The sequence below is a fragment of the Nelumbo nucifera genome, chromosome 2 (assembly GCF_055504915.1).
Source record: "Nelumbo nucifera cultivar China Antique chromosome 2, China Antique-T2T, whole genome shotgun sequence".
NCBI lineage: Eukaryota > Viridiplantae > Streptophyta > Magnoliopsida > Proteales > Nelumbonaceae > Nelumbo > Nelumbo nucifera.
The window spans coordinates 16,476,873-16,494,730 of NC_142650.1; the positions used below are offsets into that span (position 1 = coordinate 16,476,873).

At 36.2% G+C, this 17,858-nt stretch overlaps 2 protein-coding genes across 2 annotated transcripts; one reads left to right on the top strand and one right to left on the bottom strand.

The window, feature by feature from the left end:
- The first annotated feature begins 2 nt into the window (after positions 1-2).
- LOC104597031 (DNA sliding clamp PCNA-like) lies at positions 3-1,550 on the top strand. The gene is made up of 4 exons (XM_010258419.3): positions 3-563; positions 688-840; positions 931-1,028; positions 1,171-1,550. Exons 1-4 carry the CDS (start codon positions 245-247, stop codon positions 1,399-1,401), a joined length of 801 nt encoding a protein of 266 aa, XP_010256721.1. The 5' UTR covers positions 3-244; the 3' UTR covers positions 1,402-1,550.
- A 1,622-nt stretch (positions 1,551-3,172) lies between these two features.
- Positions 3,173-10,344, bottom strand: LOC104597030 (putative sugar phosphate/phosphate translocator At3g11320). Its single transcript, XM_010258417.3, has 4 exons — positions 9,286-10,344; positions 8,634-8,737; positions 8,297-8,525; positions 3,173-3,892 (listed from the first exon to the last, which is right to left on the bottom strand). The coding sequence occupies exons 1-4, from the start codon at positions 9,724-9,726 to the stop codon at positions 3,746-3,748; spliced, it is 921 nt and encodes a 306-aa protein (XP_010256719.1). The 5' UTR covers positions 9,727-10,344; the 3' UTR covers positions 3,173-3,745.
- Between the last annotated feature and the right edge of the window lie 7,514 nt (positions 10,345-17,858).

The following is a 17,858-nucleotide window of genomic DNA, read 5'->3' on the forward strand; positions in this document are numbered from 1 at the left end:
CCTGACCCGCCACATAAATAGAAAACGCCTTCACTCCCCGCTTTCCCTCGTTCTTCTTCCTCTTCTTTCTGATTAGAGTGTGTCCTTATTTTTTCTCTTCACACTTGCATTCATTTCCTTCCCTCGCAAACTCCTGGGAACCCTAGGTTTTTTGCCCTTCGTTTTCTCTTATATTATCTCGTTTCCTATCCTTCTTTTCTTCATTAGAGAAGAGGTAAGATTGAGAGAGAGAGATACAGAGAAGATGTTGGAGCTCAGGCTGGTACAGGGGAGTTTGTTGAAGAAAGTCTTGGAAGCGATCAAAGACCTGGTGAACGATGCCAACTTCGACTGCTCGGCCACCGGGTTCTCACTCCAGGCCATGGATTCCAGTCATGTGGCTCTGGTGGCCCTCCTCCTTAGATCGGAGGGCTTCGAGCATTACCGCTGCGACCGGAATCTCTCCATGGGCATGAACCTCAACAACATGTCCAAGATGCTAAAGTGCGCCGGTAATGACGACATCATCACCATCAAGGCCGATGATGGCAGCGACACTGTCACCTTCATGTTCGAAAGCCCTAGTAAGTTTTCAATTCTTTTACCTTTTCTTGCTATTTTATCAAGATCTTGAGGGAGAAAATCTGAGAGAAGGGCGCATCAATTCCATTTATTGATCTCAGCTTCTTGCTTTTGTTTGCATCATAGATCAAGATAAGATTGCTGATTTTGAGATGAAACTGATGGACATCGATAGCGAGCATCTTGGAATTCCCGAAGCAGAATACCAAGCCATCGTTCGTATGCCGTCATCTGAGTTTGCAAGGATTTGCAGGGATCTCAGTAGCATTGGGGATACCGGTAAAAACTCCAGTTTCCATTACCACTATAATTTTCCCCTTTTTCATTTTCTTGTTCAAAATTCAATTTTGGGGTTGTGGGTGGTGTCAGTTGTGATTTCGGCGACAAAAGAAGGCGTGAGGTTCTCCACACGAGGTGACATCGGAGCTGCAAATATTATCTGCCGGCAGAATACAACCGTGGATAAGGTGTGTTTGTGTTTCTTTTATAGTTTAAATTTCAAGAACTCTCCATCAACGACTGTAAATCATGGAAACTTGGGTGCTAAATTTATAATTGACTAATGGGTCGTTTCTGTGGATTATATTCGTTTGGGATGAAATGTAACAGCCGGAGGAAGCTACCATCATAGAGATGCAGGAACCAGTGTCATTGACGTTTGCTCTAAGGTACATGAACTCCTTCACCAAGGCGACCCCATTATCAAACACAGTGACCATCAGCTTGTCTTCGGATCTCCCTGTTGTGGTCGAGTACAAGATTGCTGAGATGGGTTATATCAGGTTCTATTTGGCGCCTAAGATCGAAGACGAGGAAGAAGAGACCAAGCCTCAAACCTGATGAATTTCTGGATTGAATGTTACCCTAATTAATAGTTAGAGGGGCTCTAACATTTTTACTGGTGTATGCTTTTGTTTATCATTTTTGTAAGTTCTGCTGTTGGTTACCTGAAACTTTGGTTAATCAAATATTATCGGTTATTGAGCCCAGGATTCCTCCCAACCTATTTGATATAATCACTACTTCACTGTTATACAAGAGCTCATAAAAACGTCTGTGTTGACATCTCTGTGTTAATCCTTGGGAAGAGATGTCAAACTCGTTGATGGGTAATTTTAGATTTTATTGCTGAATATCCATCTTTTTTGATGAGTGCTCTACCAACATAATTTGCCTAAAGAAGCCTGCACAAGTTTACCTGCATTGATAGAGTAGCAAAGAAATTTATCCATTGAATTCTGAGCGCAAAATTTATTCATTCCATTGAGGCATTTGTATCATTTTCTAATTAGCATTTTTCTTAATGTTTGAAAGTTTAGATTGATTTATTCGTTAAAATACCTAGGGAAACTAATGGAAGGAAGGACTATTAAGTTTGAAGTACCTACAACTGAAGTCATCGGTGTATTGTTAGTAAACCTAATTATTTTTTTAACCCTAGAGCAATTAGTGCAACACTGTAACCTGCTGGATCCTTGTATCTCGTTCATGCCTAGAATTAGTACCATGCAGGGTGTGTTTCCATCATGAAGCATGCAATATTCCTATCCAATTTTATTTTTTGTAAATACTGAAAAAAATCCAATTGTTTTTGATTCATGCCATCCTTTTACGAAATCGGATTGGATTTGAGTTTTGGAATTTGCATCTATTTAATAATTGGATTGAATGTGGATTTAACTCTTATAGATCAACATGCAAGCCCAATTAAATTTTACATATTTATATTTATATGAATTTGTCCTACAGGTGTTGCCTAATGCCTAATGGGATGTGATTTTCTTGAATTGATGCATGGAAAAGCAATGTTTTAAAAAATGGAAACGGAACTGTTTTGGTCACTGGTCTGACAGTCTGATTTGAATGGATGGTTCGTTCTGACAAGAAAATTTAAAAAATAAAAAAATGGTCAAAAACCGTTGAACAGGTTGATGCTTCAACGGTTCAACTGCCTGAGTCAATGTTTTGTTGACTTTTTCGACAGTTTTTAACCAGATTCTGGGTTTATGTAAAAACGGAACCAGTTGTCTGGATGATTCCTGGGCCGAACGGTCCAACCATCTGGGTCAATGGCAGTTCAAAAACAGTGGAAAAGAATCAGTTAATCCGTAAATCTGACCAATCTCTAGCATCTTTAACCATTCAATTATGCTTTGCTAGGAAGCTGAGTTTCGCATGTTTAAAACCAAGAGCATGTTCTGGTTGATGATCCTCGGGGTCAATTCAGCATTACTTAGAATTTATTGTCATTGCTTCAATTAGGTAAGAACAATTTTTCTTGACTAGTCAAAGGTTTTAGAAATACCAAAGGCACCGAAAAAAGGGTCTCCTATCAGATTCGAGTTTAATTTAAGTAAAGAGAAAAATGTTTTCACCTCTTTGATTCTTCATTCTTGGAGTTGGAGACGCAAAATATGGAAATGTTATCAACCTAAATGTATGACAAATGCCAATTGTATAGCGAGAAACTTTAGTGGAACTCTGAAAGCTTTGTAATTGGTTCACAAAAAAATTCAGCCATTCCACATTTGATAACCATTCCCTTTCATTCAGCTAGTAGATGCCTTTTTTTTTTTTGTTTCTCTCAACTAATAGGATACTACAACTCATGTTTAAACAGAACAGTGAAAATGTAACTGCATATATCAGAACCTCCAAAGAACAAAAGTATTCTCTCCTATACATATTTAGAAACATTTTACAGCACCTATACCACATGACTGAGTTTTCAATACCTGAGCAAAAGGATAAAAAATAAGAAATAAAAATTAATAATAAAAATTATCGCAACATCTTTCATTAATTAATGAAGGGATGATAGACTAAAAACACACTGATCGGGCTGCAACTTAATTCCGCACCCCAAAGAATAGCATTCTTCCATTACCCCAAGATGGGAAGAAATGACAGACCAATCAGTCGTTTTATTGAGAATTCCCTACGTTTGTCTAAGCTGGTGGTTGCTGTTTTTTTTTTTTGGTAAGCAGTGGTTTCTGTTGATACAGGCGGAAACCCTCTTCCTGGCTTCCCCCGAAAAACAAGAAAAGAAGAAAGAATTTGGAGGGCACAATGTATGGCCTGCAAGAACTTGTGTCCCAATCTCCCGCTAAGAATGTCGCTGCTCTCTCAAAAAAAGACAAAAAGGAAGGAAAACGTGCTTGCACGGTGTTCCTGGATAAATGTTTCACTTGTTCCTTTTCTTCGCTTCACTGTAAAGGACTACACCAAATACTGTGAGAGTGTAACCAAGCATTCCAGTCACTGAGACGGGATTTCTGAAGATTAGAATTGATACTACCACAGCCACAGCCCCTTTTGCATTCCCCAGCACCTGGAAAAGATGATAATCTCAAAATCAACACCAAAATCCAACAAAAGAATTTCTCAAGAAATGTAAATTGGCAGAAGAGAACAGACATTTTCTTTTATGATATTTTGGCTCAGTATTAACAGAGTGTTGACAACTGTAGTTTCATCACAAACCCTTAAAGTGACAAAGTAAAACCATATGCTCTATCATTTTAAATAATCAGAAATGTTGATCCGTTTTTATCAAAGAAACATTTTAAATAATTAGATAGAAACACAAACAAATAAAACTTTAAAATAACTTTATGATTGACTAGTTGTTTATTGATTAGTTGACCAGACCTAGTCGATGCTTAGTCATCCCAGGTGCATTTTGAGAATCGAATAACTAGTTAGTGGTGCAGTCAGTCTGGCCCTCAACTGACTAGCTGGATAACAAGTTGACACTTTGATAACAATACTCATGCCAGCACAAACCTATACTAGTGACTTTGATGCTCAACCAAGTAGATGTAATGAGGGAAGCTTCCTAGAAGGGTGACTAATGACACAAGTGTTGAATCTGTTGATATAGAGCTAAGGCCATCCTCCACCATGATCTTGGGATTTGCTACCAATTGAATGAGCATTAGTAGGACCCTACCTAGAAAAACAAATAAAAGTAAAAATAATGACTCTTGCCTGTCTGCAAACCAGAGAGAGTAACTCTGTTGGCTTTCTTGGAAGGGATTAAGCACCCTGGATGCCCCTGCTTGCAAGGTTGCCTTAGTTGAATTTAGGTGGTGGATTGAATACCAAGGGGAAAAAAAAAGAAAACAAAATGAGTCAAGGAAAAAGAAGTCAAAATTAAGGAAAACAAAAAAAAAAGAAAAGACAGATTGACTGATGCTTGAGATGAGCTTAAACAGGACTGTTTCAGTTTCCTTTTCTGTCAAATAGCTCAATGTAGGATACCTGGCATTACCTTTTCCCTGCATCCCTTTGAGCCATTAGGACCTACTAAGAGTTCAATAGGTGTGTTTATGCATAGACCCAAGCACTACAGGCCTCGCCTGGGAGGGATTAAGCTTTGGTTGAGTTGCTTTTGCAGAGCTGCTTAGGAGAAACTAAAAGAAGCTTCAATGGAGAGTTGTGTAAGTGGTAAAAAAAAGTCAATTTGGGCTTTCTGGAATTTTTACCAAACACTACTTTAGGCTTTTGAGTGGACCCAGCCTCAAAGCCAAAAGAAGCAATATGAAGGCCCTCCAAAATGGGCATACAGTCACAGGCAGCTATTAGAAAACAACAGACCTACAAAACTAATTGCAGTTTTCTTAAGAGTAAGGCTGCACCTCAAGCCTCTAATTGGGCTTACTTGTAACAGTTCTACCCTTTGATTAATGAATTAATTTTCAATTACCAAAAAAAAAAAAAAAAGAAGAGGCTGGGAGGAGCAATACCTCCAATGTTAGGCCTGAAGCCTGATAGCAGGGGAGTAAGGTTCTTTGTAATGGAGAACGGTTTGAACACAAAATATGAAAGGAAGTAAGCTTTTGAGATTTCCCTTCATATTAGGCTTATAATCCAAAACAAAGAACAGATATCACAAATTTTGGCAATGCTAAGCTAAAGTGACAGTGAGATTGGAGTCTCCCTCAAGATCATGATGCCTCCTCATACCCTCTCTTGCATTGTTCTTTCCTCTTTTCTCTTCTTTTTCTCTCTATGCCTCAAACCTTCTACCATGTTCTGAAGGGTAAAAAAACTAAAGAAATTGATGACTATAAATTATGGTATACAAGAGAGGTGAATAATAGAAATGGTGTAGCGATAATAGTAGATATGGATTTAAAAAATGAAATTGTAAATGTCAAAAGAATTAGGGATAGAATAATTTTAATTAGACTTGTTTTTAGGTGAGGAAATCATTAACATTGATACTTATGCACGTCAAGTGGGTTTAGAAGAAAACATGAAAAGACAATTTTGGAAAAACTTACAACGATTAATCCAAGACATTCCAAACAAGAAGAAGATTTTCATAGGAGACTTAAATGGTCATGTAGGGAAATAATGTAGGATATGATATGGTACATAGAGGATTTGGATTTGGGGAAAGGAATGAATCAGGAGGCGCAATATTAGTTTTTGTAGTAGCTTATGATATGACAATTTTAAACACCTTTTTTCCAAAAGAAGGATGAATGCTTAATAACATTTAAAAGTGGGATCAAACATAAGTCAAATACATTTTTCCTTACTATGGGAAAATCAATATTTTGGAAAACTTGTAGAAAAAATGACATTTTCTTTGTCTTTCCCCGAATTGGTGTTCCTTGTGTAAGGTCCATAATGAGGACTGTTTCCATTTGCTGATTTCATGTTCCTTTTCTACAGCCTTATGGAGTTGGAGCCTTAGTTTATTTGGAGGTAGTTCACCACTCTTGTCTTCAATCAACATTTAAATGTCTTTCAATTGTTGAGTTCTCAGTTGATTTGGTGTTTGTAATTGGGGTTGATCCCAGTCTTGTCCTTTCCATGGCAGGAAATAACAAAATTACCTTACCAGTCTTGTCCTTTGTAATTGGTGTTTGTATCTTCAATTTTCCTAATAAAATTACCTTACCATTTCCAAAAAAAAGAGGTGTCCACATCAACAAGTTGTTAGAGACTCTCATGAGGCGGGAAATAACAAACATTGTAACTATTTGAATCGAATCACTACTCTATACATATATAAGGCTAGTCTAATCTTTAGAAAGATTTTGAATAGTGAATTTTCCAAGAACTCTCTTATTCTTCCCTAGTTCCCCTTCTTTAATTTCTTTGACATCACTTGAAACCTTGTGAAGTTTGACCTCGATCTGATCAATTCTGGATTCAACCAACATCGATCTCATAGTTATCATGTTTGTAGTAGACCTGGATCCACGCTCAGAAACCAGCTGATAGGTCACTGCCTATCTTAGGGCTTCCAGAGAGAGAGAGAGAGAGTTGTTTGTTGAAGTGGAAACAAAGAAGAATAAGAGAGTTTTTGGATAATTCACTGTTCAAAATCTTTCTACAAATTAGGCCAGCTGATAGGTCACTGCCTATCTTAGGGCTTCCTTCAAGGGGAAACCAACCTCAGAGAGAGAGAGAGAGATTGGAAAATTCACTGTTCGAAATCTTTCTACAAATTAGGCCAGCCTAATATATGTATAAAGTAGTGATTTGAATAAGATAGTTACAATATGTTTGTTATTTCCCTCTTCCTGAGAGTCTCTAACAACTTGTTGAAGTGGTCACCTTTTGTAAACTTGCTTGATAGAGAGAATGCCACATACAATAGGTTGGTGTAGTCCCTGGCTCGAGCTGGGCCTGATATTCTTGGGCTCTTGGCATTCCTTAACACATCCTAACTGGAGTGTAGTGTTGAGTGGGCAAGGGTTTGCTAGGATGGTCCCCATAAGGAAGGACCAAACCAACGAGTACAAGATAGCACATATAAAGAATCTCCATAAAGAGGATCTCCAAAGGAGGTATTATTCTTGCCATGTACAAATGTAAAAGAGGATTCTTTGCTCACGATTTGAGAAATCTAATAAAATAAAAATATTCAAAAAGAGCAACTTTCTACAGGGGTGTTGGTAGGAACTCAAAACCCAAATCTACTAGACTAAAAAACTTTTTGAACACAAAAGAAAATCTCTAAAATGGCCGGATGTATAACATTTAAAACCTGACAGAAATTAACTTTAAGACTGCAATACTAGTCTTGAGTCTTGACTATCATACAGACAAACTAGTTCTTCTACCTGTAGTGATGACTAAACAGTCTAAACTACCTCTACATCACACTAGAAACACAATTATTAAATATATGGAACTTTTTTTATGCCTAAAAGAACGGATCTTGCCAAGATATAGCAAATCCACTTTGAGATATTCTAGAAGTTTTCCATTGTGTATGGTTTACTTCATTGGATATGATGCAAGACATTTCTAAAGTCTGATGTTCATCATAAGAAAACCGTTTGCTTCTTTCCCCACCAATAACATGAATTCATGTGTACGAAGTAACTATCTTAGAGCTGAGTGTGTTCAAAGAAACACAACCGCTCAAGGTCAAAGATAAAGAAGACAAAAAAGATCATTACCCCATGTATCAGATCATAATACAAACCAACACTGTGTTCATGATAACAACTAAAGCATGACAAGTGCTGATCACCTAGAAAACACACATGGAAGGCATTGATAGGAAATGTTTCATGCAACACTGTAGCGAGGTCCACCATGCATATAACCAATCAGATAATGATCAGAATTCCATAAGATCCCACAACAAAAAAGTGATACATTAAATGTTCTATTCTCTTGTTAAGGGAAAATAATAATAAGTTTGGTGGGAATATTATAATATAGAAAGAAGCATGCATCTGAAAGATGGAGGCACGGGGTATACCTGAAGAGTTAAAGCGCTGGTGTGTTTAGTGACCAAGAAATTGGTCAAGTTTACAAAATATGCCAGTGCAGAATTGAAGAGAAGATACCAAATGATCTTGACATCATCCCTTGCAAGCGCTAGTGTGATTCCAACCACATTTTCCTCCATAAAAAGTGTTGCAGGAAGAAGGAATAAAACAGCTATTGGAGCCATGTAGAGAAGGAGGTTCATAGAATTCAGCTTTTCCCTAGACAATGTGAATAACATTTCAGTAAAGCTACCCAGTTTCAGAATATTTTCAAATGAAACGCAAAATCTCATGCCACAACTTTAGATTAGAATGACAAAACATTACCCTTCAGAAGAGAGCAAAATCCCTTGAAGAACTGATTTGAGTGCCCTTGCAGCCGTAGCACCAACGCACATTATAAACCCAAATAGATGGAAACTTGGTTCACCCTATAGTCATGATGATTAACAATTTTCGAGTTTTAAAAAAGAATCCGTTTAAAAAGAAAAAAAATAAGAAAATAGCCAAGAAGCAGTATCTATGACCAATCGATTGATGGAGAAAATGTGTCAGTAACAAGATGGAAAAGAACTGAAGTAGTAATTAAAGGCTCCTCAACCAAATTAAGACATAAACTTTATTTGACAAGGCCTACCCATGCCCATGTTCAATTGCAGAAATCCTAATACGACTTAATAAATTGGTAGCAAGAAATACATCGTGAAATGCGAAGAAAACGCAATTTACTTTCATATTTTAGCATCGTGCGTTTTTATCTCCTCTATCTTTCCCTTTTCTTTGGTTGGTAAGATGGACTAAGACACCATTATTCTTCAGTAACCAAAACAAATAATTTAAATCCATAATAGAAAAATACAACTATAACAACTCAAATTCATCAAACCAAAATCATTTTTCTATTCAGACGGCCAATCCGTCCTCAGGGATCATCAAGATGAATTAAAAGATATATCGAAAAAAAAGGAGGAGCTCTCACCCCGCTGGCGATGATCACCCCAGTAACGACAGGAATGAGGGTGACATAAGTGATCCAAGCCTCCCTCTTCACCGTCATGATGTAGGCGAATACGGCTGTAAAGAATGGCGTAGTAGCACCAATTGCTTGGTTGAATGACACTGGAAGGAATCTAAGCGAGATATTTCCACTTACAACGGAGGCGCAGAAAATAAGACTAAGGGCAGCGATCTTCATGAACTGGACGCGGGATCGGATGGTCTGCATGGGAACCATCTTCATCCAAGCAATTGCAACGTAGCTGAGCAACGAACAAGCTGTCATGTGGCACATTGTAAGGAAGATCGGATACTTGAAGCCATAGTTGCTGAGGAGGTACTTGTTAAGCAACAAAACCCCGATGTTCGACGAGTACCACGCCGTCACGAGCCCGATCGTGAACCAACGGTTCGAGGCCTTCATTGGATAAGAGATTGAACTCTAGGGTTGGGTTTCCCTATTTTTTTCTCTCAAATATGTAAGAAGGGAGCTCGTGGCAGAGGAGACGTCGCCGAACCTCCTATAGGAAGAGCATGGATCTGCGGGGTTCAGGGTTAGGTTTTCTGAGGATGAATGGAGGGAGGACGGTGAGAGAAGACGAACAGAGATCTGGAAATGGAAATGAGCATTCGTGATTCTAATGACAATAGGAGATCAAGAAACGACGGGGAATTATCGTCCATCGATCCGAGTAGAGTCTCATGAGAGATTGTCTGAAATTAAAGGTCTGAAAGATTGAACACAACGACAGAAACTCCTTCTGCTGGACAGACAGAGATAATGAATAGATAGAGATAGAAAAAGGAGGGAACAGGGAAGAGAACTATCAACCAGCTTGAAACAGAAACAGTGGAGGTAAACGCGGATGGGAGTTTTCTTTTTCCTTTTTTTATAATAAAATATGTAATTTTGTTGTGTTTATTTATTTTTTCTACGTAAAAGGATGTATTTAACAACGATGGATAGAAATTAGAATGGAGAAAACGAAGAGCAGAGATGTTATGAAAATAGTTCTAAGTAAAAGAAATCCGTGGGACGTTCAGGCCATGGTAGGTTAGGAGAAGCCTGTTTTAAACAGTAACAGAGAAACACAAATTATTTACAATACGCGCCTTACACCGATTTTACAAGCATGTCTTGACCGCACATCGAGAACATCTTCCGTCTTTAAATTTATTATTAATGAGAGATGCTCTTATTTTAGAAATCGGTATGAGACGCGCTTTGTTGAAGAGCAGATCCCAATTTCTCCACTTAGCACCGTTTCGACTTTCGTTGGACCTACTGAGGTGATTTCCTTCGCGTGGGTCCCTTGTTCTCGTGACTCGTTAGTAACGACTGATGTCACGATCTTTCTACTGGAATGGGACCCATTAAACGGAGGGTTATAACTATATAACCACTCCGAGATCGGCTTCTATCATATGATAAAACTGTGTTCATACCCTTCTAACAGTCTTTTCATTCTTACGTTGAGAATATTTACACATGAAATAGAAATAGAGCACACAAATACTACGAGAATATTCTATATGTAAAGTAATAAAGGGTGCTAGAACCGGCATTACCCGACTGAAGCCGAATTCAACCATGTATCACCCCTTGTCTTTATGGAGAAATGATAATGTGTTACCAGGAGCATGGTGTTCATTTCTGGATTCTCTCACCGACAGCTAGTTTGTCCGAATTCAGAATGAAAATCTTTGTATAAACTAATGCTTCTTTTTTTTTGTATAGTATAAATATAATATGTATTATCTATTTCAATCAATCTATGGTCCATGGATTTGAAAACAGTTAACAAATAACAGTTGCTTGTGTATGGTCTATTAAAGTGTGTAGTAATTTGTGCAGTGCCTATCTCTATTAGTGCTTCGCTGTGATTATGAACCCAACATAAAAACACTATTATTGTTGTCAGGAATTCACTAATTCAGGACAATGTACACAGTACGGGATACACTGCTACAGAGATCCACCGAAAGCATTTAACGTTTACAGTCTTCCATCTGTCTCGTAAGTCGTAATTTATAATTGCCTTCACCTGTCTCATGCTCTTTATGACTTTTTTTTATTAAATTGTTTTTTATGGCAGGTTTCATTTATTTCTACAAATTGAATCTGCTCCTCACGCCGATCTCACAGCCACATCTCATCGTGTATTTAGGAAGATGTTCAATGTGTGTGATATATGCTGTAAAGTCGGTATAAGGAATGGTCTATGAAGAGCATCCGGACTTTATTTTTATCATAGAAAATGATTTGCAGGATGCCATTATTGGTTAACTATAATAATAATAAGGATAAATTATAAAGACGCTCCTATATTTTGGGGTCTGTGACAAAGACCCCCTGTACTTTGTTTTGCAATAAATACGTTCTTTGTATTATGACTGTGAGACAAAGACCCTCGTCCATTAGTTTTTCCTTTAAAAAAACCGTTATAATATTTTTTAATCCCAATATTATCCTTGAACAAACAAACACTGTTCATCTTCCCCGGCCTCATACACTAATACTAGCGGCACTAATTTCATCTGTCAAATTTCTCTCTCCTTCTCTTTCTCTCCCAAATTTTTTCAAATCCAGAGTGCTATGTTCATGATACACTAACAGATCTGGAGGATAAAAATCTGGAGTGCACTGGCGTGAATCCTACGGGGATTGCGTTCTATAACAGTATCATAGACAAGCTGCACCTTCTTCATAAATGATAAATCATGTGCACCTTCTTCACAAATGATAAATCCCATTTAACTAAGCTGCTAGTATGCTGTAGGAGGGAGGTTTGGAGACGTTAATCCTACGGGGATCGCGTTCTATAACAGTATCTTAAGCAACCTCTTATGAGAGGTGAGTCAGAGACTTGGAATTTAATTCTAACCAAATCTGCTCTGATAGACAATCTCCTAGACTCCTGTGTTCCTCTTATCGTCTGTAACAAATTTAGGCTTGTGTCAGCAGGGACCGAACCGTTTGTGACCTTGTATCAGTACGACCTGCCACAAGAACTGGAGGACAGATATGGGGATGGCTGAGCCCTCTAATACAGTAAGCCCATGAACATTTGTTTCTCTAATTATCTGAATCTAGTTTAGATTTTATGAATTATAAAACACAAATTTCTGGGGAAGTCTGCGTTTGTGTCTCACTGTCATAAATCTTGTGATGAAATCGTAAAGAGAGCTTGACTGGAAATAGAAAATGGGACTTTGATTTTGTTGGTGCTTATTGTTGTAGGGAAGATTTTGTGTATTTTGCAGAAATCTGTTTTAGGAGCTTCGGGGATCGGGTGAAGTTGTGGAGTAGCTTGAATGAGCCCAACGCGTATGCTGTTTATGCGTTTCTTAGGGGAGTGTATCCACCAGGCCATAGTTCGAAATTGAACTTGTGACTATACTTCACACCACAAGGCCGCTAATTTGTACCGGATTTTTATCCTCCAGATCTGTTAGTGTATCATGAATAGTGCACTCTGGATTTGAAAAAATCTGGGAGAGAGAAATTTGAAAAAAATCGAGGTAGATGAGATTAGTGCACTGTCCGAGGATAATATAGAGATTAAAAAATATTGTAACGGCCTTTTTGGATGAAAGACTAACAGAAGGGGGTCTTTGTCTCACGGGGTATTTGCTGCAAAACAAAGTAAGGGGGTCTTTATAATTTACCCTAATAATAATAATAATAATAATGATGATGATGATGATGATGATGATGATGATGATGATGATTTTCCAAGCAAAATGGGAAAGATTTTGATATATGGTAAAACTTTTAGGAGCAATATTATCAGCGGAATGCCTATTTTTTATCCTTTTGCAAATGCGTAGGTGGTGAGCTTCTAAACTGTTGTATTACTAAAAAAAAAGCTTATGAACCGTTGAAGTGGACATTTTTATATTTAACAATTGTTTTTTTTTTTTCTTTTTGCATTCTGCTTTCTAAGGGTTTTAACTATATTAAAAAAACCGATTTTTCGAATTCGAGATTCGACATAATCAAATCAAATTCAAATAATTCAAATATTGAATCGGTCAAATTCGAATATGACCTTATTCAATTCGACATATATAATAATAATAATAATAATAATAATAATAATAATAATAATAATAATAATAATAATAATAATAATAATAATAGTTTAAAATTTAGGTTGTATTTTCCCATGGGTAAAATAGGTTTCCCAAGCAAAATGGGAAAGATTTTGATATACGGTAAAACTTACTGTTGAAGTGGACATTTTTATATTTGAAAATTGTTTTTTTTTTCTTTTTGCATTTTGCTTTCTAAGGGTTTTAACTATATTCAAAAAACTGATTTTCGAATTTGAGATTCGATATAATCGAATCAAATTCGAATAATTCAAATATTGAGGTAGGAGGCAAGGTGTGTAAATTTTACATCAGTTTTGGAGATGCAAAATTTGCACTGCCAATGAATACATCAAAGAAAAATCCAAATTTTGTATCAGGTAGGGCTGGGCACAAATCAAGCTATTTGTGAGTCATTCACACTCGGTTTTTGAACAGCTTGATTTGATTCAGTCTAAATAGAGGTTCAAGCTGAGCTTGAGACCAATATATAGACTTAATTCCTAATTGAGCTGATCTCAAATAACATGAAACTCAGCTTATGGAGGTCTTGTGCTTGACTCAGTTTGGAAAGAGTAAAAATGTAAATATATACAATATAAATACAAATAAAATAGTTTAAAATATAAGATTTTGCACTGTATATATTCGTATTTGTAATCCTTCCAAACTGAACCTGAGTTGCGAGTTCAAACATAACACCCCAGCTGGCCAACTGGTTGGCACATATAAACTGATTATATATATAAGCTTCTCGACTATTCGAGTTTAGCTCGATAGAAATAACTTTTTACATGTATAATTTTAAATTTTCATATGAAGCTAGACTCACTGTTGAATTCAAGCCTAAATTCAAACAAAAAAACTTTTGAGATGAACCGAATTTGATCTAATATTTCTACTTGAGTACTCAAGCTTGAACCTGAACTTGAGCCGTATGCTTTTCTGTCATGCCGATTTCAAATATGTTGATGTTCAGCTCAGCTTGGCTTGGTTCAACTCGCACCCACCCTTGTCTAGGCCTACAAATCATAGTTACAAACTGAACAAGTTACAAAATTTATATTAATTCAAATTTGCATTGCAAATTCGAGGAATTTTACGCCCTCAACTTTCTTTATCTCTTTTGTTTTCTATCAAACCAAAAACAGCCTTAGTAAGCAGTGCAGTAAGAAGATCCCTTTGTCCACTTATATTGTGATATCACCACAAGATTTTCAAATCATTTTCCAGCTCCATGTGCAAGATTTTCAAATCATACATTTAGGACCTTTTAGATCATTTATAATTGTCAATGAAGAGCCCTTTCCGGCTCCTCTTATGCTGTCATGTCTAAGATTTTCACGCCTTGTAGGACCTTTCAGAACCTCAAGTGTCTCTGTAGAGCCTTTTACAGCTGCACTGCACCTAACGCCTCATTTGTTTGCGGTGCAATTTCATTTGTATTAATTGGAGTAGAAGTATAGGAGTAAAAATGAGTTTAGTGCAAATTTTCTTCTACTACTTATTTAGGCTTCACAGCTTCACTTCATTTTGTTTGTTTGAAATGCAGATAAAGCAAAATAAAACCTGAAACAAATGCTAGTTTGTTTGCAGCGCAATTCCATTTGCACCGATGTAAAAGTATAGGAAGTGCAAATGATTTTCATTTTTTTTAGTAATTCTTATTTTTGTTCAGCCTTTGCCTTATTTTGTTTGTTTGTTTGCATTTCAGAAGAAAATCAAACCTGAATTGAAGTGAAATCCAAAGTAAAAGTGAACTAGAATTTGCATTCTTCTCATTTGCAGTGTCATGCATTAGTATAAATATAAATGAAATTGCACTGCAAACAAATGATGCCAAAAGAAAATATAAATTGAAGCAAAAATGAAACAGAATTTGCACTCCAATGCATTTGTATAAATGGAGCATAAATTGCTTTCGGTTCGAACATTTAGAACATTAACTGTTAATGTGACCATAACTAATTAAGCTGCCACATATAAGATTTTCATGTTATGTAATACAAAACTTATTTTGAAAGCCATATTTTGATTGAGATGCCCCTAATAACCAGCAAACTGCATGTGCTTTTTCTTGTATAGATCCTATTTCAATTGGAATTTGATGAATTGATTCGCTTAGATAGTAGATTTGTTTCTTTCTTTTGTTGAATCTTTTTCACATATTATTTCAATTGCATTGATTTTGGTAGTTTTTCTTCTATCTCAATGTGATATGAGTGTAGGAACTTGGATAAGCGTGAATTCTTTATGCAATTTACATGTTTAATATTTTCAGATAAAGTAAATTTTTTTTCGTTAAATGTAAAGGGGAAAGAAAGAATATTGGTTATATGTGAAAGCCCAGATTAGCTGAACGTAGGCGCCACATCAGAGAAAGCGGTTTCAAACAACGCCTTCTTGGTTGGTACCGTTTTTCCAGAAAAAAATGTTATTCCAGACCATGTCTTGAAAATCTAGAAAGTGTGGTATGAAGCAACACCAAATTCAATGTTTTATGAGAAAACGGTATGTTGCTGTCAGTGGTGCAATGATGTGGTATCATCTTAGACATTGGATAATATAGATCAATATTGAAAATGTTGCTACCAGCATTGGTACCAAACAAAACCAATGCTGTTTTCTCAGAAAACGCCTATGTGATAGCATCGATTACGAACAAAAAATAAGCACCATTTTCAGAAAACGATACTTACAACACTTACAACTCCACATGCCCAACGCCGTTTTTATAAAAAACTGGTACAATATTCCCAGCACCGATGTCAAACACCCACTATGTTAGGAGCCCAGGACAGGCCAGGCCTTATAAGGGTGATCGTAGGCAGGGCCGGACAGGACTTAGCAACTTAGCACCTGTGATAAGGGCTAAGACCTGGGCCAATTTAGGCCCGGCCCACATTCTGAGCCTGATTATGGGCTTATGACTTTTATGCATAAAATAAAGTATTATATATAATATGTATCATAGGTATCATATTGTAATATTCATAAAGAAATACAATATTAATTTATTCATGCAATTTTTATGATATCCATGGTCTTCAATGGCTTCCTGCCTACCTTTCAATTCTTAAACAACCTGTCAACGAGGAGGAAGTAGTCAAAATCTTGGATAGCAGTGGCAGAAAATGTGTATGTGCAGCTGCCCACAGGAGGAAAGAACAGTGTTGCTTATCATACATGGATCCAAGTCATAACCCAAGTAAGAACTGAAGTGATTAATTAGCTAGTGATGTTCAACGCCAAGTGACTCTTAATAAATCGATCTGCACCAACTTCTATGATATTAAACACATGGGGTAAGAAGCAAATCACCACAGAACCGGGATTCAATATTTAGTATTGAATCAATCCCTTTGTCTAATTGTGGATTTGTGGATTAGTGGTGTTAATGGATTCTCAAAGTTCGATATCCCATTCAATTTCAAATCTGATTATCCTAGATTTACATTTTTTTTTATTGTTCTTAGATTTAGATGTTAGAATTGTGCATTTGATAAATGGGATCGGATGGGGTGCCGATAAAAACCATTATTTTATGTATATATTTAGGGTACATATAGTTTATAATTGATAATTTTAATATATATGTTATATTTATACACATTTATTATATATAAATATGTTAAAGATAATTAAAATTTAAAACTTTTTTTTATTTTTTTTGTCATTTTAAACATATTGAGATGGTTCCAGATTAAATCTAACATGCTAACTGGATGCAGATGCAGATCTATAAATTTGATGATCGAATGTAGATGCGGATGCAATTGGATCCAATCTGATTATAGCCCTATTATGGATCCCATCTTGACGGCTGTTATGAATGGAACGGTGCTTTCATGCAGTAACAAAATCAATATTGCAATAATAACCCACTGGAAACCGGAAATTGTAGGTTTCCAAAAGGTCAAATTTAATCACACAGGGTCTTTTTTTTAAAGAAAGTTCAAAGTATTAGAAATGCAAAGAGTATAAAAACACAATTTTAAAAGACAATGAAAACTTAATATACATTTTAAAAAAGCATGAATATGATAAAAAATTAAATGGATATGCCAGAAAAGTTTAAATAACTTCCAAAACATATATCAATGATACTGAATATTAATTTTAGAGATTATGAATAAGTTATACATACATAAGATGATAAGAAACCCATATTTTAATGGTAAAATAAAAAGAAGAAACATATACTTTTAATGGTTTATTTGAAGTATGAAGTATTGAGACATGATTGGTAGACTCTCTCTCTCTCTGACCACTAGACAAGGGACTTGGTCTACACCAAATTCATTACTGATATGAAAACCCAAATTTGCCAACCCAAACATAATTAAATTTATATTCAATCCAAACCATTTGCATATGACTTGCTGGTATAAATATAGAAAACACATTAATGTAGATCTTAATTGTTAGAAAAATAATATACTTATTGTTGATAAAATCCTT